The sequence below is a fragment of the Oryza sativa genome, chromosome 11 (assembly GCF_034140825.1).
Source record: "Oryza sativa Japonica Group chromosome 11, ASM3414082v1".
Taxonomy (NCBI): domain Eukaryota; kingdom Viridiplantae; phylum Streptophyta; class Magnoliopsida; order Poales; family Poaceae; genus Oryza; species Oryza sativa.
In genome coordinates, this window is record NC_089045.1 from 9,598,254 (window position 1) to 9,622,585 (window position 24,332).

Below are 24,332 nucleotides of genomic sequence, written 5' to 3' on the forward strand. Positions count from 1 at the left end.
CGTTTTTATCATATCCATGCCATTAAAATTGTTATATAAAATAGAAAATATGATAATGTATCACTTCACAAAACGTGCATAAATAAGTTAGATCTATGATATGACAAATATAAAAAGAACTTAAATGGCGAGTAACATTAAAAAAAATCCTATCCTAACCTCCTTTTGATATACCATCTCAGTTGTAAAAAGGTTTACGAAGAACATGATAATGTGGATCATATCATCATATATCACTTAAAAATATAATTAGATATTAACTGTAATATCACAAAATAAAATAAATTAATTGTAATAAGCACTCCACTCCCAAAAAAAACACCTCCATTCTAAATATCGGTATATCAAAATAATGTTATCTTTTATGAAACAAAATAATGTTAATTAAATCTACCATGAAAAATATTTTGACATCATTATATGTTTAATATTAAAAGAAATCTATGATATTGTAAAATAAAAATATTTTAATTGCGATTAGCATTTCAAAAAAAATATTACCATCATTCTAAAATATCCATATATCCAAACAATATTAATTAGATTTGTCATGACAAATATTTGGATATGATTTTAATAATTAAAGTGAATTCATTATAAAAAGAAATCATCAAATGTTTTCTTCAAAACTTTATCGATATATCTTAATTAGGCAGAATATGGAGCATGTATGTCAGTATTTTCCTCTTCATTCTTTGGAGTTTAAGCCTTATTAATCTAATCTTTGTATAAAGTATATAACATCTAGCGTACTCGACCCATATATGGCTTACCTTACGTACTAATTTTGTATGACACTCAAACCCATTTTATCAATTCTACTTACAAACCGCTATTCTCCAATAAGTCAAGTATATTGATAAGCTTATTGTGTATCAAAATGACTATGTGAGATCCGATGAACAGCTATGCTATCATGTAGTGTAGGAGAAGGGCAACTGGCAATATAGATTATAAGAGATATAATTGTATATCAGTTCATAAACATAAATAATTATATTAGGTGTACAATCTCATGGTATAAAATTAAAACTATGTCTTCATGACTTTTCTTTAAATTGGAAAAAATACATGTATAAAACAAAATGATAAACAAAAATTGAAAAACCTCAATAATATACACCCTACATACAATTAAAAACGCAAGGCTAATCTATGTGGCATATAATCTATGTATTTATTGGTCGATTAACACATATAATTAAATAGAGAAAGTCTTGAAAACTTTCGTTATGTAAGCACAACATTCTACATGTAACTTATCATTAGTTAAGTGGTCATGTTATTCTTAGATATTGGATTATTTGTACATCTCTATTATGTTAATACATATTATAGCTAAACAAATTAGAAAAAAAATCAAGGAATTTCACAGGTAGTAGTGAACCATCGTAAGGTATTTGGGTTATAGCTAACGAGGAGGAAAAAAAGACTATGATATCCATTATTAATTAAAGGTATATATAGTTTCAAAGAAACCAACTTCATGGCGGCAACACAATATTTCTCATAGGTTCAAAACTGCATGGTTTCACACAATTTTAGTTTACAAATTTTTTTTGCTGCAAGGATAATTAGAAAATCATAGCCAACATTCAAAGTAATCCCAAATAAATTGTAATACAGTAGAAAAGATATTTTAATTAAAGCTCACCAACACAAACATTTGTAATAAAATTTCAAACACATTATACAAGATGCCCGCGCACCTTTCTAGTGAAACTAAAGTCTCAAATACTGTTTCCCAAAAAAAAAAAGCAGTTACCAATTTTTTTTACTGGATAAAAATTTGTTGGTTGGTTGGGATGGATACTTGTAGCACTCCTGATGGCATCCTCTGCAGCAAATGTGTCCTCACTGGTAGCACCAGATGGAACGATAATCGCACTCATGTGCTGGAGGCTTGAAAGGTGCTGCAGACCGAAGTCCAAAACACCACTACTGCAATGAACTTTCAGTAGCTTGAAGGTGAGGTGATACTTCTGTAATTCTTGCATAGCTCCTGGCTCGAACACTGGCCATATCCCAGGAACGAAACATAGAAGATATAATTCCTTGAGAGCTTGAAATCCTCGGTTGTCGATGACTATCCTTCCATGAGGAGCATGCCCTGTAAATACGAGGCGGAGAAAGAGCAGAGTGGAGATTCCTTTGAGTATGTTAATGTCACTCTTCTCCATTCCTGAGATGTACAGTTGCAGGTGTATGAGATTGTCAAATATGCTAATCCACTCTGGCACCCTGGCAAGAGTTTTCCCAATGATAAGTTTCCGGAGACGCTGAGTTGAGAAGCATGAACCCATCGATGAATCTAGAATGAAATTCTCATCTCCTTTGTAATTAATTCAGTGAGAGTGACTGCAGGTTGTGTCAGCCCAATTCAGTAAGGGATGATAGCACTGCTTCCCTGCATCGCAACTTATAACCCTCTGTCCCGACAGGGTCTTCAACAGAAATCGCAAGATCTCTCAGTTTGGTCAGACATTTAAGATCCTCAACGAATCTTATTGAGTTGCTTGAGATGTGGAACAGCTCCTCTAAACTTTGCATAGTTCCAATCCTTTCTGGTAGTCTCGCTTTAGTACTCACATATAGGCACACGAGTTTCTATAATCGAACAATGGTATCTGGAAGGGCTTGTATGGAACATAATGTGACATCTAACATCTCTAAATGTTGCAAGTTCCCAATTTCACCAGGAAGTTCAGTGATAAATTGAGAATGAAGAACCAGATACCTAAGTTGAAGCATACTTCCTAAACATTCAATGTGGTGATTCTGTAACAATGTACAATAACCTAAGTCCAACACTCGCAAAGATTGAAGATTCATAAAATATGGTACTTGCTTAGTAGACCCAAACACACTGATTGAACGGACAGAATTTTTGTTTGTTATGTTGGCTGGGATTACAGCATCTTCAGAATCGTTGAACTGGAGGGACAGTCGATGGATCTTTTCCGGCAAAGAGCTGCACTTTTGTCCATCTATTACTGTGACGAAATTATCTTCTTTCGACATGGAAATGATAATGTTAAGAACCAAGTCATGAACTTGACAAATTTGTATACTGCCATCATATGCAATGCTCACAGGTAAGATCATACTTCTATTGATAAGCTCGTTAAAGTAACTCTCCGCTACTTGGTCCAATCTGTTACACCTGTCTTCAGCAATAAATCCTTCAGCTATCCATTTCCTTATTAACTTTTTGGGGCTAATCTTCTAGTCCTCTGGATATATACTGAGATATAGTAAGCAAGTCTTCAAATGTGGAGGCAAATCATAGAAACTAAGTAATACTCCGTTCATTTCAAAATGTTTGACACCATTGACTTTTTAGCACATGTTTGACCGTTCGTCTTATTAAAAAAATTTGTGAAATATGTAAAACTATATGTGTACATAAAAATATATTTAACAATGAATCAAATTGATATGAAAAGAATAAATAATTACTTAAATTTTTTGAATAAGACAAATGGTCAAACACATATAAAAAAAAGTCAACGGTGTCAAATATTTTAAAACGGAGGGAGTGGTATCTTTTTCAGACCTTGTAGAGTATGGCTATTTTCCAGTGCTGAGCCAATAGAATTTAGCACCAACTCCCACTCTTCCTTTGTGTTAGATTTGGTTGCCAACAAACTAGCAATATGAAGTATGGCCAAAGGCAAACCACCACATTTTCTTAAAACTAGGAAGGAAGCCCGCGCAGATGCGCAGGCAATTTATTTTTGTTTATATAAAAAACTACTGAAAAAAGTCTTATATCATCATATTAACTATAGGAACAATAGATTACCTCGTAACCTTACCATAAAAAGAAGGGAATATTTATATTGTGAAATAGACCATATAATTTGATATAGTAAATGATAGTGTCTATCATATTCAAACAAAAATCACTTTGTTTTGGTTATATGTAAACTTACCATCATCATCCTTTGCAAACATAATATGAGTTTTGATGTTTTTTCTTTTATTATACATCTAATTCACCTATGCATGTTCATGGGTAATGTACAAGGAAATACTCTATATTATCAAAATTATTTTTACTAATTGTTAACACAATTTATATGAGAATGACATAATTAAAAAGGATAAAATATGATTCCATATGACATTTTTGATTGTACATATGTACATAAGTTTTTTTCGAATGGTAGTCTCTCGTATGTTCATTCTTTTTCATGTTTTTTTTGACAAATATTTTTCTCTCAAAGGAGGTAGGGTGTTCATATGTGTATTCATAGTGTGGGTGTGCACACGTTTATATGACCGCGTATAGTTGCCTTTCACATTGCTAGTCAAAAAAAATACTTTCAAGAAAATTGGCGAGGGTGGCAATAAGCGGCGACATGGCAGCGTGGCTTCTTCGTGAACCTCGCAAAGATTGGTCGCTACATATATGCATAATTTGAGGAAAACATTAGGGCCACAAAGAAAGAAATAGAAAACTACAAGATGGGGTGGACCATATACACACACTTCTTCGTTATTTTTGACATCTATTGTATATGTACGTGCATAGAGAGAGATTAGCTAGTTTTAAGGAGCGAGGGCTTATCTGAATAAATCTAATTTAATGGTTGAAGATAATGGATTCACCAGTTTAAGTGCAAATCGATGGCTAGATGTTTTGTTTTTCCCTTATATTTTTTCTAAAATTTCCTCCTATTTATTAGAGCATCACATGACATTTTACAAGTATTTGTAGAAGTATAGGAACGCTATTGCTCATACTCACAATCAACTTGCAGTCAACTATTGGTTGTTGTGATTTTGTGGCATCCTCTATATATCCATCATCTTTTTGTTAATGGGTTCCCACTTAGTATCATCCTAATTATTAAGTGAATTGTGCATGTATGTATCATAAACAATATAACTTGACGATTGTGACACTGGTTTGTATATAGAACTTATTACATACTATAGGATTTATCGGAGACATACGATTGATATATTATACTATTCTTGATTCACAAAGTATATTATGTACTACATATTTAGTTTTAGTGCATAGGTAATAAATTTATGGTTAAGTTCTGAAGTGCTTATCAGAGTGGCTACTTCGTTATTTATCATGACCACGTTTACCAAATTGCTAAATGGTGCGTATTTTACAAAATATTTATTATTATAGATTTTTTTTCTAAAAATACAAATAAACCCATTTTGAAGCTTGTAATATTTAATACTCAATTGATCTTGTGCTAATGACTTGTGTCTTTTCGTGTGCCCTAGATAAGCTACGTCAATGAGCTAGATCGAACGAAGGCTATGTAGGAGGAAAAGGATATTGACATGGTGTTAAATGAATATATTTAAACTTCAATTTTCTAATAATGTATGAAAAGAGTAAACATAATATGTAAAAATATATTTATGATAAATTTAGTAACATCCTTTTCCCATATCAGTATTTTTTACAATAGAGAGTGAGTAATTTTTCAAATTCTACACACACTTGAAGTTGTTTTTATTTTGGAAAATGTAATTTTAATTTAACAATCACATAAACTATGCTTTTTATTTATTTATATTTTTATGGGTGTTTCAATGACATGCGCTTAATTTGAATACAACTCGAAATAGCATATATTTTTACAACTTAAAGTATAGTTAATATTAATTTAAATTATTAGTTTGATTTTCCATCTAATCTAAATGATGATAAGAGAAAAATAAGGATGTGGGACCCGGCATGTGTATGTACTGTACATAGAAATAGTTGCGTACGTACTCTACGTAGGTACTTAAGAAGGAATACCTACAAACCTGTGCATGTATAGGCATTAAGATGTGGGCCTTTTTACAGATAAATATAATAACTAGTTTCTAAGATAGATCTAATAGTTGAAAATAATGGGTCCACCAGATTAAATGAAAACCGATTAATTAGTAGATTTGCTTTTTTTTATATAATTTCTATGATTTATTAGAGTGCTATATGTCGGTCTATGAGCAATTATAGAGTACTATGTGGCGGATTAGAAGCGTTTGTTGAAAGTTTATCCTCTTGATTACTTTTTCTCCCTTTTTCTCTTTATGAAAATATTTACAACAATAATTTATAAATAACCACAACCTTCTAAATTATATATTTATTTGTAACAATATATTTTAATTTGTCATAATTTTTAACTTTTAATTCGTACGTTCAATTTTTTACCTATTTTGGACCATTGTGTTATTTATGATAAAAATCACAATTAGAATTTAAGTGTATGTTATCTACTTCACTCGTAAAATGTATATTCTTCTAAGTTCTATTTACTATCCTTTGTATGTCATTTAAACGGATATGAAAAACTATAAAAAGAAAGTGACTATATATTATTTCATCCAGTACCACTTCACTTGCATGCATAAATAAAAGATCGACTTTTTAAAGCCTCACCAATAAGAAGAATGCCCGCGCAGCTGAAAACATATATTATTTTTTTTATTGTACGTTTTTTACCATATTTGTAGAGTAATAAGTTTTGTTTTTCTACTATAGAAAATACTATTTTAAAAAACTATCTATTTTTGTCTACTAACGCATCGCATACGTACATTTTTTTTTCTAGTGAACCGTACCTTTTTAATAGTTTTTTTTATCGTACGTACGTATGTTCTTTTAAATTTTAAATAATCAGTACCTAAAGTTTTTGTTTTCTTTTCAATTATGTGCTCGTACGTAGATTTTCTGGTATAGACGGTTCCACTCGTGTGCACTTTCCGGTATATACGGTTTCAACGTACAGTGTAGTACTCTTTTTTGGCTTTATAGCTGCACGTATGTTTGTTTGTTCTTTTTAAGCCAACAGTACTTAAGGGTTTATATATCCGATCGAAATATAAGTTAATTGTTCTCGTAAAAATTCTCATGTATAAAGCTTATATGTTACTCCCTCTGGTTCTATATTAATTGACGTTTTGGACAAAGTTAAGGTTAAACTTTTATAGCTTTCACCATCAATAACTTTAAAAATATTTAGTTTAAAGAAACTAGAAAAACATATATAGATTTGTCTTTCAAAACACTATAATAAAAGTAAACATGCATTTATTTATTTATTGTATATATTATAATAGAAAAATAAGGTCAAAGGTATATAGTGTGTCATTGTCCAAAGCGTCAATTAAAATGAAACCGGAGGGAGTAAGGGTGTAGCAATGACTTTTTAAATAGATCTAATCTAATGGTCTAAAATAACGGGCCCACCAATTTAAGTGAAAATCAACGGTTAGATTGGAAAATACCATGTGGCGGCTTAAGAGCGTTTGTAGGAACGCCACATGGCGGCTTAGGAGTATTTGTAGGGAGATTAATGGACTTTTAGTATGTAGTAGATAATAGATAGATAGATAAGAGATAATAGATAGATAGATTGCTTTTGAAAGTTCTACTAGATGTGATGGACAGGAGTGCTCACCATGGAAAATTCTTTTACAAAACAACCTTCTGGAGTCACTTTCACTTAATGGTTCCAGGCGGTAAATACTGCCTTTGAAGGTAGAGCAACATAACGCCGCTATATCAAGAATACGTGTAGTTGTAATTATTCTACTGCCAGAATTATTCTCAGGCAATACACACTTCAAGATTTCCCAAGCTGATAAGCTCCAGATATCATCAATGACAATTAAATACCTATGGCCCAAGTTCATACAATAAGTCCGGATACGAAATAGCAGGAAGAAATAACAGAAAGGTAGTAGAAATAACACAAACCTCTTGTCATGGAGAAATTCTCTGATCTTGTCAATGAGTTGCCTCTCATCATCCCTATTACCAGAAGCCCCAAGTCCAGAAAGCAAATCCAAAAGAATCCTCTTCATGTCTGGCATTTGAGATACAAACACGAAAGCAGCACAATCAAACTGCCATTTGATTTTCTGATAAACTTGTTTGGCAAGAGTAGTTTTCCCCAAACCTCCAAACCCTGCGATAGACACCATCTTAAGTCAATTAACAAATCCACAATCTTCATCAGCTGCATTCTCCCTTAGCAACTTTATAATTTTGTCCCTCGGCCCATCAATCCCAACAAGTCCACCTACCTCGGAATAAAGAGTCTCACTCCGGTGTCTTCTACCTAGAGTAGAAAAAAATCTGAACCGTTGATCTTATTTGATCCAATGGTTCAGATCTATTTCTACTACCACCACACTTAGTGGTAGTAGAATCGTGGAGGGGTACTTTTATCCAGGAAAAATTATCTGCGGAGGGATATTTTCGTCCTTCCCGAATCGCGCATCTGGAGCCGATGCGGAGAGAACCCTGCGGCTCCCATCACCACCTTGACGACCTCGCCTGCTCCACCGCCCTCGACGCCTCCTACTTCCTCGCCTCCGTCGCACTGGCTGCCTCAGCCGCCCTCGACGAGCTCGCATCTCCGTCTGGGATCGCCAGAGCTGCGCCCTCTCTGCCGCTCCCCCGCGTCGGCCCACCTTCCGACGAGTTCGCCTCCCGGATCTCCGCCTCCGACCCAGCACCGTGCCACCGGCCGCCGCCAAGACCTCGTCCACCTCGCTATCCCCTTCCTCGTCGTCGGCCTCCTCCCCCACGCTCGGCTCCAGCCCTGTCCATCTCCGCCCGCCGTTGATCCCACAGCCGCGAGGGCGAGCCCCCAATCCATCGCCTCCCAAGCGGAACCCGCAGCCTCCAGAGCCAATGACCACCAATCTCTCGACCTCCGAATCATCATCCAAGACTCCTCTCGCTGGCTATAGCGCTGCTCTCCAACGGATTAGCTGACATGAGAAGACTCTTTTTCTGCTTTGCAAGTCAGATTTGATTTGTTTTTCTTGCTGCTTGTAGGTTTGCAGCTCGAACATCTGCACTGAATCTTCTTTTTTGTTGGCCTCTAGTTCTCGAATAGTTTTTCTGCTTGTCTACTTAAGTTCTGCAGTTCTTGGTCATAATTTTTCCTCCTAGAAGAAGGGATTCAAGTTGAATGCCAGTAAACTGAATCCGGAGCAAGTGAGCTTGTTCAGAATGGCTGAGCATGACAAGGTGGACAAGCTAATGATCACTACGTCAATCAACGCTTGAGAGATTCCTGGTGTGCTATGTCCTGTAATTCCTGTGAATTCATTATCTCAAGATGGCTTTGGGTGGCTTTGGCTTGTTACTGATGGCCATGTTTTTTTTTCAAAACTATAGCTTATTAACAGCTTGTGGTTTTGAAAGTGCCTATCTGTATATATCATCGTTTTTGTACGTGGTTCAATGTATATTACTTGTTGTAATTGCAATTGTAAAGTCTACGTAAAAAACATACCGGATTATTCTTCCGTTGCCTTGTATCTGTCATTGCTGGATTGGAGTGTTTCGATTTGTCCATCGTGTGTAATATTCAGATATATAACTAATATATTTAAATTTCACATGAAACAATCAAGCTGAATGGAAACCAAATACCTACAGCAAGAAACATCTATGGAACGCGATGCACAAGCGCCGGCGGTGGCCGGACCTCGCGATCTGCTTTTCTTTTTCTTTCCCTGCGCTCTCCTTTTTGATGGAGAGCGACTCTGCTCTTCGATGGAGAGGGATCGAGCGACGCTTGACCATAGGACGCACAAATGAGAAAAAAATTAAGTGTCAGATTTACCCCTATTCGGTTTTAGCACTTTACTAATTTACCCTTTAAAATAAACGGTCGAGATTAATTCTACTTGGAGTAGAATACTGCAAGTAGAGGGCACCGGAGCGTCTCTCCGGAATAAAACGCTGGCAGGCGAGGGTCAATGGATTCACAGCCGGTACCCATGGACACAGATACATCAAGCTTATACCTTTTTCTACGATCGTTCACCTCGAGAACTTGGTTCTTGAGTTTTTCAATCTCTTGAGAAATAGTACAGCTTGAGAGCAGCTCTCTCAGTTTCAGGATATTGTTGATGATAAATCCTCTGATACCTGTAGGCTCATTGGATTTTTCACTCCGAGCCATGAAAGCGTCAATGGTGTCCTCGATGTCGTAGGCCAGCTCCCTTACCTCTTTCATCCAAGCCTTCACTTGCAAGTGGGGCTCACTCAACATCGCGTACTTCTGCATCACGGTGTTCATGCTGCTCAGCTCGTTTCGCAGGAACAGCACATCCTTCTCTACTGTTTTCTTCTTGGCATACTCTTTTTCCAGCATACTGGATAGCTTGCCGAGGAGAGACTCCATGACTCCTGTAGAGGCGCTCACCAGTGCACCCGCCATGAATTGCCTCGGTTTCTTGACAGGAAGGACAATATCAACAGCTAGGAAAGAAGATAATCAAGAAGAGTTGTGTGGAAGAGAAGATAATCCACTACTGGGCTCCCAGGCTATCAAACTTATTATGAAGTCAAGTCAAGTGAACCCATCTCATGGAGACTTGGACTTGTTGTGCCTGCAATTCAATCTATCCACCCAGGTGTTGAATAGAAATCATTTTATTTTAACTGAGCGCGTTTAGTTTGGAAAATATATGGTGGTATATAGTGGAAACATAGAAACTACCATTAGATCGAAAAATAGACTTTCGAGATTCGTTTACGTCATCATAAGTAAAAGTTTTACTTGCAAATACACCCATGAGTAAAAATTTTACTGGTGATATGAACAAATCTCCGATGTTCATTTTTTGATCCAACGGTAGTTTCTAAGTTTCCACTTCATATGTGGTTTACACCACATATTTTCCCCGTTTTGTTTACCAGATCAGCTTGAAGATTGAAATGGACAACTTTATATCTTTAAATTCATAGTTCACTTTCTCTATAACATTGTGGCTACCAATTTCCAAAATCATGTGGTCTAGTCTTGGACGAAAAGATTGTGTGCTCTGAAATATCTCCCATCTTTGACGTTGATGTGTCTCCTGCAATCTCAAATCACAAAACAATCCCTTCTATCTGAATAAATTTCGGTTAGCTTTGATGATTTTTTCTGAACAAATTCAGTTAAGCTTGTTTCTTTTGTTTTCAGTCTCACCAGTGATGTTGCAGTTCCCCCAATAACCATGCTGTTGTAGCCTGTAAAAAAAAATGATCCCTTTTACCTGAACAAAATTCAGCCGTTGAGGAGGGGAGAAAAAAACAAATCAGGAAACATTAGGCGAGTAATAATGGACAAACTTGGTGCAGTTGTGATGCGCAATATTGGGCAGTAAGAATGAGAAACGAAATAAAATCGATGCAATTTAACTGCTGCTATGTGGGATTGGAGGGATTTGGGCATCGAGAAACGAAATAAGAAACCGACGCGATTGTGATGTTGCGGTCACAGATCGGCGGCGGCGGAGAGGAGAAGGGGATGATGTGGACCTCAAGATGGCAAAATTGCGATTACGGCGGCGGCCGGCGATTGGGTTAGGGTGGGGTTTGTGTTGTGTGCTTGGGTGGGTGGGTGGGTGTGGGGGGGGGTGCTGGGCTAGCACATGAGTTCATCAAACATTCTATGCAGACGTTATTGTACATTTGTACTCCCTCCATCTATGTTTATGTTTTTAGGATATGTCACATCCACCTAAAATCCCTTATATTTTAGATCACACCCACCCAAAATTCCATATAGTTTGGGAGGGAGGGAGTAACCAACACTTAGTTCATCACAATATCAAACATTCCAGATTGATTGGATATTCCAACTTCTAGGTAAGATCGAGTTAGCTTGCGTTTCGGATATTCCGGGATGATGAACATTCTGAACTCAATGTGGTAAGTTTCCGATAAAAGTTAAAAGCAAGGGGAAAACTTCAATTTGCCAGAATTGCAGACAATCCAAAACATTGGATATTCCAATATTTCTTGAAAGCTCACAGCAGAGAGTTGGGTTGGCCCTTAAAAAAAGAAGAGGAAATTCCGAATGATAGATACTCCGACAAGATTGTTGGGTATTCCGACCAGAAAAGCAATGGCACTTTAAGAAAATTAGTCATTGAGCACTAGTGTCAAACTCAATTATATATATGTGGCATCCCTTTTAATAGTATAGCATATCCTAACTCTATAAAGATAAAGAGTAAAATGGTTTACCAAGAAGACATGCCTGGATACTTATTTTCGTGCTAACAATTGGACAAAATAAAGCATTAGATAATTCTAGTTGTGTTGTCATTAATTGTCCAAATCAAATAGTGGGGGCTTGCATGCACTTTCGATTATCTTAGTAAGAAAAAGCATTGTTATTTTGGCATTGCATTAGTGATATAGACCTAACCAACTATTTCATCACATCCTTTAATTGAGAACTTGTAGCTAGTTGTGTTGTGGTCATCCACTCAACTTCGCAGCTTCAAATGTCTTTGTGTTGACTTTGTGTTTGGTTGAGTTAGCTTTCCTCCCTTGGGAGATGCTCTATTTTAAGCCCCTAAGGACCTGTTTGGGGGAGTTTTAGATTCTGAGAAGCAGCTGTTTGGCAGCCAGCTTCTGAGAATCTGGAAAAGCTCTGAAACCTAGCTTCTCCAGCTTCTGGCTTCTTAGTTCATTTTTCAAAATCTAAACTGTGGACTGTTTGAGGCAGTTTCTAGCAGAAGCAGCTGGGACAAGCTCCCCTAAACAGGGCCTAAGACTATCTCCAACAGGCTAGGCTAGGCATAGCAGTACCCAAACCCAAAATACGTGCTCCAGGGGCTACTGTAGCAGGAAAAAACATGGTCCAACAGGCTACCATACAAAGGACCTATTTTGCGTGCCAGGCGAGGCGGAACCCAAATATGAGCGTCCTCTCTCCTCGACCGAAACTTCATCGCAAGCCCGCGAAGGAAACTATCTGCATTGCAGGGTTTTCTTTTGCGTTCCCTGTTGGAGAAGGCAAGAAATAGGTGCATGACCTTTTGCCGCAGCGTGACGCATAACGTCCAATGGGTCTCCTGTTAAGGGCAGTATTGTTGGAGATAGTCTAAGTTGCCCTTTGTCTAAATAGACTTTGAGGGGCTAGTTAGGATACAAATCAAACATTTTAATCACCCGATGAACTATTTCTTACTTTTAAGTGAGGGGATTTATTTAGTATTTATTTAGCACATGTTTATAAGTATATCATTGACATTACCCAAATTAAGGATTTATGGATTTCTAATCTACCGCTAAAATAGATATATGGATCATATATATTATTTATATGGTATTTAGAAATACGGTTAATTATATTATTGTAAAACCGATAATTTCTATAAAAAATACGACAAAAGCAGTTGGTACAACATCAAAATCATTCCATTTCGCATATTTCACTATTTTGTTTTTTGTGTTTGTCAGTTATTGTTTCCACATGGTTTAATTAGTATAACATTTTTTTTAAAAAAAGTATAAACGTAGACACTCACAATAAATGCACACTCATCTCGCACCCAAGCACATTCTACCTCTATGACCACATCCGGAAAACTAGACCGACATATCTTGAGATTGATAAAGTCACCACAGACACCTCACTGTTCACGGGTACGTTATTTATCATTAAAAATAATTAGCAGTAAATATAAACACCCGTGTTAAATTTAGAACTTGAACTTGGATGAATTGATTCCACCATAAGTAATCTAGCTGTTAAACTACACTCACTTCGTTAATTAGTAGAATACCAAAAATGACTGTCAGTAGGTTAGGAACTTCTGCTACCATTTTCGGCCCCTTTGATTCAAAGGAAATTCATAGGAATTTTGGTGGATTTCAATCCTATAGGAAAATTTTCTATAAAGCCCTTTGAAACAAAGGATTGAATCATATCCAATCCTTTGAAATTCCTATGGAATGGACAATCCTATAGAAATTTTAGAGAAAATTTAGCAAGAGCTTCAACCTCTTGGTAATTTTTCTTTAAGACTATCTCTCTCATCCAATTCCTGCGTTTTTCCTGCGGTTCAATCAAACGGTAATTCCTGTATTTTTCCTACGTTTTGCAATCCTCCGTTTTATACTTATATTCCTATCGAAATTCTACGTTTTTCCTATTCCTACATTTTCTCAAACCTTCAATTCAAAGAGCCCTTCACCTCTGGATGCAAGGATCGAGGAGGTTGCCCATCTCCGATAAACTTCAGGGGAAAGAAATTTAAGCCTAATGTTAGTGCCTATCGGCTATCATCTTATCATCTATGTGCCTTCAAGTTTAAGACCGGAGTATACTTGTCAACAGTCAACCTTCTTCCTCTTTTGCCGTGTCCTGCTCCTCCACCAAACTCACCTTTTTCATAGCTATAGGTTCGAATCTTCCACTGCAATGATATGGTTAATTAACAATGCATATGGCCAAATATTTGCAACACCCGTTTCTTTTTCTTCTTGTGCACCACGGCACCAAGTCAAGTCAAGGAGGCACACTATCATATAAATAAGGGGACAATTGCGTTTTTTACTCTATTTTAAAGACTAACGGCTAATTTGGCCCCTGTTTTTTCGAGTTTGCTCATTTGATCCTTTTTTAGAAACGAAGATAAGACTTGGCCCTATTCCGTGAAGGCAACATGATGTTGTTAACTCAAGACAAATATTCCATTTGTACCCTTATGAATTTAACCCAATTTCTCAAAGTATTTTATTCAATGCAGTTTTGTGCACTTATTAGTATATATTAAATTGCCTCAAACACAAATACATGGCACAAATTTATGTCTACCAAAAACAAAAATAGGCAAAAAAAAACATGTCAAGTGGCAGGACACCGCGCAGCTGACGATGATCACCTGAGCCCATCCGTGCGGAGCAGCTGCCGCCACCACTCCTCACTCCGCCCACCGGCTCTGCTGCTCCGACCCTCCGCGAGCCACCATGCGCCGCCGCCGCCGGTGCTCCCTCCCTCCCCACAGAACCGCTGTCTCCCCACTAAAGTCCACCACCGCCACGCCGCCTTCGCCGAACCGTCGGAGCAAGATCCATCGCACGCGTGTCTCGGCACTGCGCGCATGCCTCAGCGCCACCGGATCCGTCGTCTCATCACCGAGTCTCCGCCGGATCCACCCTGCCGCCTTCGCCCCTCCTCCTCATCGTCGAGACGCCGCTGTCACTCCTCCGCCTCGTCGAGCCGCCGCCGGCCCTTCTCCTCGTCAAGCCACCGCCGCTCCTCCTCTTCGTCGAGCCACCACCATCCCTCCCATGTCGCCGCCGCTGTCGCTCCTCCGCCTCGGTGAGCCGTCGCTCCTCCTCCTCCTCTTCATCTAGCCACTTCCATCCCTCCCATGCCATCGCCCCGTGGCTGTCATTGCACGAGGAGGGTGGCGGGAGGAAGTTCCTCTCAAGGTCTGGTGAGAGAGAGGAGAGGCAGAGGATAAGGATTTCAAGCTCTGGTGAGAGAGAAGAGAGGGAGAGGATAAGGGAACAATATTGATGTGTACAAAGGGTATTTTGGTCAACTGTGGCTCATAAAAAACTTTTTTTTTTCTATTTTCTAAATGAAACCCTAACTGTTTTATGAATCCACGGTCAGATGGCAACTCAAATTTTAAAAAGTAGGGTCAAACAAGCAAATTTTAAAAAGTATGGTCAAATTAGTAGTTATGCTTCAGAACAGAGTCAAAGAAGCAATTGCCCCAAATATAAATGGAGGGAGTAACTAAGAGTTGTCCTACAATGCCAGTGAGAATAATTCGGCCAAAAGATTCGCGTCTGAAAATAGGTTTTAGAATAATTAAAACTTAATTAATCATATACTAATAGCTTTTCGTTTTAAGTGCGCTAACTTAATCTTCATCTTCGTGAGTTTCAAACACCACTAATTTGTTTCCAAATGAGCTCTCCATTTTTAGTTTAAACAACACACATTTGGGGCTAGAGGTAATCGTTGGGGGTCTGCTTTTCATCACTATCTTGGTTCGTGGATAATCAGGGAGACAGTGAGACCGAGGAGTCGTCTAAACGTTAACGAGGCAAACAAAAAGAGCAAAGTTTAGAAAATCCTAAGCTCCATGATTAAAGTATGAAAAATATTGTAACGTGTGGCACATAATCGCAGGTATCATTTCAGTATATCAAATAGAATTTTGAAAACAATACAAATTTAAACTATCAATCTTAGTGAAGAACTTAATTATGAAAACTCTCATATATACTTATGTTTTTTAATGTTAAGTAAATTCATACTCAAAATAAGTGTCAAGTTCTGTGCATCTTTAAAACTATAATACCTAATGATGTCACACGCCATGCAACATAATGGTTTTACGAATTTAATCACAAAACATAGGTTTTCTGAAATATTACTTCCATCATATAGTAATTGCATTTCTAGACAAATTAACCGCAAACGCAATTTAGCACACTAACCCTAATAATTACACCGCTGTACATTTGAAAGGAATGTTTTTCATATGTAAACTTAATTAAAAAGAAAGATTGGAGTGCACATTCTATTTGTTTGTTGTGTTCCATGTTATCGTAAACTAGATGAATATCCCGCTGCGTTACTGCGATTATTAAAACTAAAACAAATTAATACTTATGAATTTTGAAAATAAAAATAATTAAGAGTGCATGGTGTTATCAGAAAAGAAATAAGAGATAATTTGAACCATAGATTTATCATTCAAAGGCTATAAATAATTGAGGTGATGTGGCTTAATGAGATAAGAGAGAAATGACATTAACTGCACTTAATGAGGATGAACTATATAAGTATTCCCTCCATCTCAAAATATAAGCATTTTTTTTTACTCTGGCACGGTCTCCGAGATGCTACTTTGATTAACCATATCGATGTTCTAATAAAAAAAAGTTATATATTATGATAGTTTGTTTAATGATAAATTTAGAAATATCAATTTTACATGATTTATCTTTTTTATATTTTTGCTATTAATACTTAAAGTTTAAAATGTTTGACTTGTCACTATGCTAAAAATGCTTATATTTAGGGCGAGTATATATGATTTTTTTTGGACAAATTTTGAATGTGCAATCATTATGGGACGCAATTATTACTGAATTAAAAACGAAGACTTTGTCCCCTGAAGTCGTGAAGTCCGGCGTCCCCTGCTCTAGTGCTCTCTAGTTTTATACTCCATCTCGCTCGCTCACTCATGTCACTCGTCAGCCACTTCCGGTGTCCATCCAATTCCCCAGCAACCGCGGCGCCGATCGAGTTCTTGGGCTCCGGCGGCAGCCGGCCGGTGTTGGGCGCGCGACGGAGCCCCGGCCACCTGCAGCTAGCCGTACAGCCGCCGGCGGCCGGTGTATACAGGTATCTCTCTGGATTCTGTTTTTTTTTCTTTTTTTCTTTTTCTTTTGGATCGAATCGGCCCCATCGCTCGCTCCGAGAAGGCGGCGTTGATCCGCGCCAGCGCCACGGTTTCGAGGGGCTGTGTGTGCCCCCGATTTAGCGGAGGAGGGCACGGTGGTTTCGAGGGGTCCCGAGAAATTCGTGAGTTTTTCATCCTGCACTTCACTTTGTTTTCTTGCTTATCGCCGTGTTTGGTGTTGCTAATAGCAGTTATTACTTATTCTTATTACTATTACTATTATTATTATTACTCACTCCGTTTTATAATGTATGTGTTTAGATTTATTAGTATCTAAATTAATGTAGGCAATGTTAGAAAGTCTTACATTGTGAAACGGAGCAGGTATTATTTTTGGAGTAAATTTCAGAAATGGGACAAAGTTATGAAAAACCACGGGTATTAATGACGAGTGGCACATAACCACATATGACATATTTATGGTCTCATTGTTTTCTAAAACCCAACCTTTATTGGAATTTTGATAAATTCCAGCATATCTATGGTTTAGAACTTTAAGTAAATTCACGCTTAAAGTGCATAAGGGTGATATTTTGTGAAACTTTAAAATCATAATACCTGACAGCGGCGGAGCCAAGGCCCGGCCAGCACAGGCAGGCGCCTAGGCTCCGCCACATGCATCCATGCATTAGAGCTAAATATAGCGTTTAGCCATTAGCCTAGCTTCACATACACCATTAGATTAGCACTAATTATCATACTTGGTTATTAGCCAGCGGCCTAATTTCGCTTCTTATTCATGATAAAATGCTATATGTATTTTTGTTTACTTGTTAATTTGTTATCTATCGTTAGGTTTGCCCATGCCTAAAAAAAATTCTAGATCTGCCACTGATACCTGAGGTTGTGTCATGTTATAAAACCTGTGGTTATTTACAACTTCACCAAAAAACACAATGTTTTCTGAAATTTGTTCTTATTTTTATTATAAAGATGCATAGCCACCACTACGGGGTTTCCCAAACCACCGGGGCCGGGGTTACCGCGACCCAGCGGTAAGCACGGTTACCGCGCAGTAACCACGGTAACCGTGAAAAACCGTACAAAACCGTGCAAAATTTATCAAAAATTCAAATTATATTTTAAATTTATTTCAATTTAAGGAGGTTACCGTGGTATTTATATTACCGTACCCCGCGGTAAGCCCGGTAACCGTGGTAACCGCGCGGTTACAGTCGGTAAGTCGAACCCTGCCACTACCCACTGTTCTATATGCACACACCTGTAAGCAAGTCCACTTAATAAACACAAAGTGACGGATGTCAGAAGCAAATTTCCAACCTCACTATAAAATAGTATTAAAAGGGTACTTGTGTGCTTGCAATATTGTAGGTATAAGTATTGATCCCTGGTGTGTGAAGTCATGTATGAAATATTTTGTTATATGCCATTTTCGAAGATGGCATTCAGATGTGCAAGTGCACAAACAAACTATAGTTGTGGTATATTAACCTGTCAAGCTATTAGCTAAACTTGAGGGGAGGGACCTAATGTTTTTCTTTGAACCAAGTGATGGGACCTAACCTTTACAGCCTGTTTGGCAACAATTGGGAGGAGGAATGAGAGTTCAGTTAACCAGTAAAATACTCTCTGTGTATCTTACACTGGTTTTGGGCCAAAATAAAAAGAAAAGAAAAGAAAAGCTTCCAAGCAGGTCCTAGTATGTTTCCGACATTTTCTAGCTTATGTGAGCTAGAAAGTAGACATGTTCAAACGTTATTCTCCTTGTGATCTGAAACTTAAAGACTCTGTGTACTCAATCAAGTAGGATTATAGGAAGCTACTTAGTTTGCTTCACCTTGAGGTCTTGTGAAAATGTTGTTCATCATTTTCTTTTTGTTCACATACATGATGGATGTCCACTATTACTGTTTTCGCATTTTGGATTGAGTTAGCAATTATTCTGAATATTTTGCAAAAAACTCAACATGAATAGAATTCCCCTTACATGGTGAGTGATTAAACAGCTAGATGATGGTGGGAGCAACGGTTTCAGCTTCAGCGGGGGTGATGAACTCTCTGCTTGGGAAGCTCTCCACCTTGCTGGACAAAGAGTATACAAAGCACAAAAATGTGGAAAAGGATGTGATGTTCCTGCAAAGGGAGCTACCCAGCATGGAGGCTGTGCTGCAGAAACATGCAATGCAGGACGAGCTTGATGTTCAATTGAAGGCCTGGGTGAGTGAGTTGAGAGAGCTGGCATATGACATTGAGGACTCCATTGATGCTTTCATGGTGCGCATTGAGCACTATAGTGATGAGTCTGCTGGAATTAAGGGGTTTATGAGTAAGAAAATCCACAAGCTCAAGAAGCTCCGTTGTCACCATAAATTTTCGGCGGTGTTTCTTGAACTAAAAGAGCGTGTCGTTGAAGCAAACGAGCGGCGAAGAAGATATGAGGTTGATGGGTCCACATCTGGAACCACAACCAGTGATTGCTTGTTGATTCCCGGTTGCCAGCACTCTATTCTGGTTTAGATGAGCTTGTAGGAATCAAGGGTCCAAGGGATTGTATAATCAAGTTGCTAACTTATGAAGCTGATAGTGGCCCATCAAGACAGCAACTCAAAGTAGTGTCCATTGTGGGATGTGGAGGTCTGGGCAAGACAACACTTGCCAATCAAGTCTATAAGGAAATCAATGGCCAATTTGATTGTAAGGCTTTTGTGTCTATGTCCCAGAAACCAGACATGAGGAAGATCTTAATGGATCTACTATCTCAAATACTGGGGAATGGTAGCCCCATGTGCTTTGATGAACAGCGACTCATTGACAAGCTTCGGGAGTTCCTAAAAGATAAGAGGTATTAAAACTGAACTTTATTGTTTCATAATTGCAAGATAATAATAAAATTATTGAAAAAAAACTGCAATTTTTAAAAGTATCAGGTGTTAACATTCTGTAAAAAAGTCCAAGTCAAGACAAACAGAGAGAGATATTAAATGTGAACTATACACAATACACATATGTGTATACATCCCTTACATGGTAGAAGAGTCCTTAAAATCTTCATTTGTGCCTTAATCTTTGGACATGTCTGAGACATATTAGATCTGTCTGGTCTATGTAATTTCACCTTATCAATACTTAATTTTCCTTCTTTTTTAAATGACCTATTGGATTAGTGTTAACCATGCCATTTTGTAGTTTCGTATTTTTATACTCTTGTTTCTTCTTTCGATCTTTAAATTTTTTTTTCCGTAGATTCAACTGGATTGTAGTTTTTATTTATAAGCAAGTGACATTGTGACATGGGGATACTGTGAAATAGCTATTGACAATAAATCAAATATTAAAGTCCCTACAAGAGATGATAACAGGAAATTAGGAGTGAACTTTGAACAGTTTTTGAAAATGACTTGGTTTTGCGCCTTATCTAAAGCAATATGAAATATGGTTTTCAACGGAAACGTACACAGCTAGTTGTCATGTGCCATGGAATATTAGGTACAGAGCTTATTTGTATTCCAGTTAAGTATAGGCCCTATACTTTTAGAGTAAGGCGTCTAGTGAAAACGATGGCATCTGCGGAGTCATGTGAAGGAGATTGACTTGAGTTTTTAGCAATTACATTGTTAAGTTCACTATGACAGCCCGGCCAAAAAAAGTTCACTATGACCATTGTATTTGTTTTAAAGCTCCATGGAAGCCCCAATTGATGCAAAAGACAAGGCATTGTGTTCAGTTAGCTGTTTGGGAGGGCAATGTGTGCTTTATTTTGTGTAGAAGGACTGCTATATTTTTTTGTGTTGTCTGCATACTGCTTATTCCCAATTTCAAACAGATGCATCAATAACAATTTTGCGTCTTAAGTCACCTTAGAGAATTTGGTCAGGGCTTCCCCTCATATACAAGTTTCGGTAAACCTTGGGACATTTTGTATGCCATTCAGATATGTCATGAGAAAATCAGACCTACATAAAACAAGTACACACACAGATGCAGTATTATTTTAGTAAAAATATATACATGTAATAAAAACAGTTCTTATAAACTGTTCACAAATTTATGCAAATAGGTTGTGATGTTTATATCATAAGAATAATAATATAGTTTTTAATATTTCAGAAACACCATTGGCACCTTGTAACTGCTGATATATCTCTCAATTCTGCTAAGTTCTACCTAACGCTTGATAAAATGTCACCAAAATCTGTACAGGTACCTGATCGTTATTGATGATATTTGGAGCACATCAGCATGGGAGATTGTGAAGTCTGCATTTCCTGATAATAATCTTCGCAGCAGAATAATTACAACAACGCGCATCATGGATGTAGCTAAATCATGTTCTGCTAATCTCCAGGAATATGTTTACACCATCAAACCACTTAATCATCAAGACTCTAGCAAGCTGTTTGTTAAAAAAATTTTCCCTTCTGGGTGTGGTGTTCCTCAACATCTGAAAGAAGTTTCGAATGCAATACTGAAAAAATGTGGTGGTTTGCCACTGGCTATACTTATTATAGCTGGTTTGTTGGCTAGTAAGTATGATAGGAAGGATGAGTGGGAGGCAGTGCATAATTCTATTGGCTCTGAACTTGGCAAAAATCATACTTTGGAAGGATTCAGAAGGATTTTGATGCTTAGTTTTTATGACCTGCCTCATGATTTGAAAACCTGCTTCTTATATCTAAGTATATTCCCGGAGGATGACCTGATTGTAAGAAAACAATTGGTGTGGAAATGGGTTGCGGAAGGGTTTATTAGAAAAGTGCGTGGTAAAAGACCAGATCAAGTTGCAGAGAGCTACTTTTACGATCTTATCAATAGAAACATGATCCAAGCAGTGGGTGTTCAGTACAAAGGTAACATATATGGTTGTCGAGTTCATGATTTAGTGCTTGACCTTATCAGATCTCTATCAGCACAAATCAACTTTGTTATCGCGATTGATGATAAAGGGTATGAATCTTCTCCTAGGAAGATTCGTCGGCTGTCCTTGCAAGCTAGTAATTTGGAAGATCAAGAAATGCAGAAACTTGTGAGTAATCAATCCCATATCCGCTCACTCATTATGTTCAGGGCCTTTAAGAAAGCACCTGATCTTTTCAAGTTCCATGCTCTGCGTATTTTGGATTTATCCGAGTGCAATTGTTTGGAGGACCACCACATTACATGTATAGTGAATATGTTTCAGCTGAGGTATCTGAGCCTCCCTTGCAGAATCACTGAACTCCCCGAGCAAACCGGGAACTTGCAACATCTAGAGGTACTGAACATCAGGCGTTGCATGATCAAAACATTGCCAGAACCCATTGTTAAACTTGGGAAACTCATGTGCCTACACGTGAAGTCTGGGGTGAAACTGCCGGATGAGATTGGGAGAATGCAAGCTCTCCAGGAGCTGGAGAGTATCTCCATCCCATGTAACTCTGTGAGGTTAATTGAGGAGATTGGTAGGCTGACAAGATTGCGAAGACTTACTGTTGAAACAACAAGCACTACTGAGAAAATGGGAGACCAAGAAGTGAGGTTCAGGGAAATGTTGGTCAGTTCCCTCACCGAGTTGGGCAGAAATGGCCTTGAGTCACTCTGTATCAGCTACCCTCATGGACAGAACTTCATCCTGGATTCATTGTTTGGCTCTGGCTGCTCTCTTCCAAAGTTTCATGAGCTTGACATAAAGAATTACCTTTGTTGGGTTCCAAGGTGGATAACTATGCTTAGTAGCCTTGTGCACTTATGCCTATCCATGTATGATATTGACGAGGAAGATATGCGAGTTCTGAATGGCATCTCCACCCTGCTATTTCTCCATTTAGAATTAAGGAATCCACCTGAAGAGAGGCTAGTCATTGGTTGCGATGGACTCAGACATCTGAACGAGCTACATGTGTTCTGCCAACATTCCACAATGCCATTGACGTTCGCGCCTGGAGCAATGCCAGAGCTCCACCGTTTACGCCTCGAATTCGGGGCGAGGGAGACGTTGCGCATGTATGGTGATTTTGATTTCGGCATCGAGCATCTTTCGGGACTCCGGGATATCAGAGTTGACATTAACTACTACTCTGGTGGCACTGACATGGATGCAGAAGCAGTGGCTGCCAAGGATGCTATCACCACTGCTTCCATCATCCATCCAAACCGCCCCTTACATGATGTCCGAATGCATGTCACCATGATGTTTACCCTGAAGGAGGCTGCTCAGTCGGTTGGGCTCCAAAGCGCCACGAAAGAATTGAATTTAGGGACGGATTTTCAGCGCACTTTCGTCCAAATTGGTAATGAAACCTCTTTGCCAACTTACTACCAATATATGTCTTTCCTGCTTGTTCAGTTTAGTTACAATTCCTTTTGTTTTTAAATCCATCAGAAGACCTTGATAATCCAGAAGTTCTGCGAAAACTACAGCAGCTATTATCACCTGAGTCTTCGACACGGAACCAGTAGCTTGGGACTTGAAGAAACAACGTATGTATCTTCTGGAAATCTGGCCATCAAGATCAGGTGCGAGTATGGCAAATTGATTGAAATTCGTATAAAAATCCAGGAGATTCGCAATGTTAATGTGAGGTATCTAAGAATCTGGCTTGGAAATACTCCCTCCTTTTCATATTATAAGTCATTTTGTCTTTTTTTCCTAGTCAAATTTATTTATATTTGACCAAGTTTCTAGAAAAATTTATCAACATCTACAACACCAAATCAGTTTCATTAAATATAATATTAAATATATTTTGATAATATGTTTGTTTTATGTAAACATGTTACTATATTTTTCTATAAATTTAATTGAACTTAAAGAAGTTCGACTAGGAAAAAAATCAAAACTTATAATATGAAATGGAGGGATTATCTTGATGTGGGATAAAGGCAGGAGCTCTACCATATCAATTGAAGTAGGGCGGAAAAAATGAGTGTCATTTTTCTTTTACAAAATAGAAGTCAAGAGGAGAGCCAAAGTACTTTTTTTTTATAAAGGAAGCTTTTATTAATCGTCTGAGATTACAAAACTATCTTTATCAGTTGTACTTTTACAGAATAGAAGTCACGGTGATTTGAGGTTTCAGCCAATGATGGTTACAAGCGGCCATTATGAGCTCTCCGTAAATTTGCATCCCCATTTAGCTTTTGTGCGCTTTCTAGATTAATGTTCTTTTTTCAAAGTCTTCTAG

At 37.8% G+C, this 24,332-nt stretch overlaps 1 protein-coding gene and 1 pseudogene across 1 annotated transcript; one reads left to right on the plus strand and one right to left on the minus strand.

The window, feature by feature from the left end:
- Positions 1 to 914: 914 nt before the first annotated feature.
- Positions 915 to 10,455, minus strand: LOC107279297 (disease resistance protein RGA5-like; annotated as a pseudogene).
- A 6,542-nt stretch (positions 10,456 to 16,997) lies between these two features.
- Positions 16,998 to 24,268, plus strand: LOC4350251 (disease resistance protein RGA5-like). Its single transcript, XM_015762094.3, is given in 5 exon segments — positions 16,998 to 17,333; positions 19,179 to 19,674; positions 19,677 to 20,014; positions 21,373 to 23,438; positions 23,531 to 24,268. Coding segments are annotated over 4 exon segments (2,970 nt in total). The 5' UTR covers positions 16,998 to 17,333; positions 19,179 to 19,185; the 3' UTR covers positions 23,608 to 24,268.
- The last annotated feature ends 64 nt before the right edge of the window (positions 24,269 to 24,332 follow it).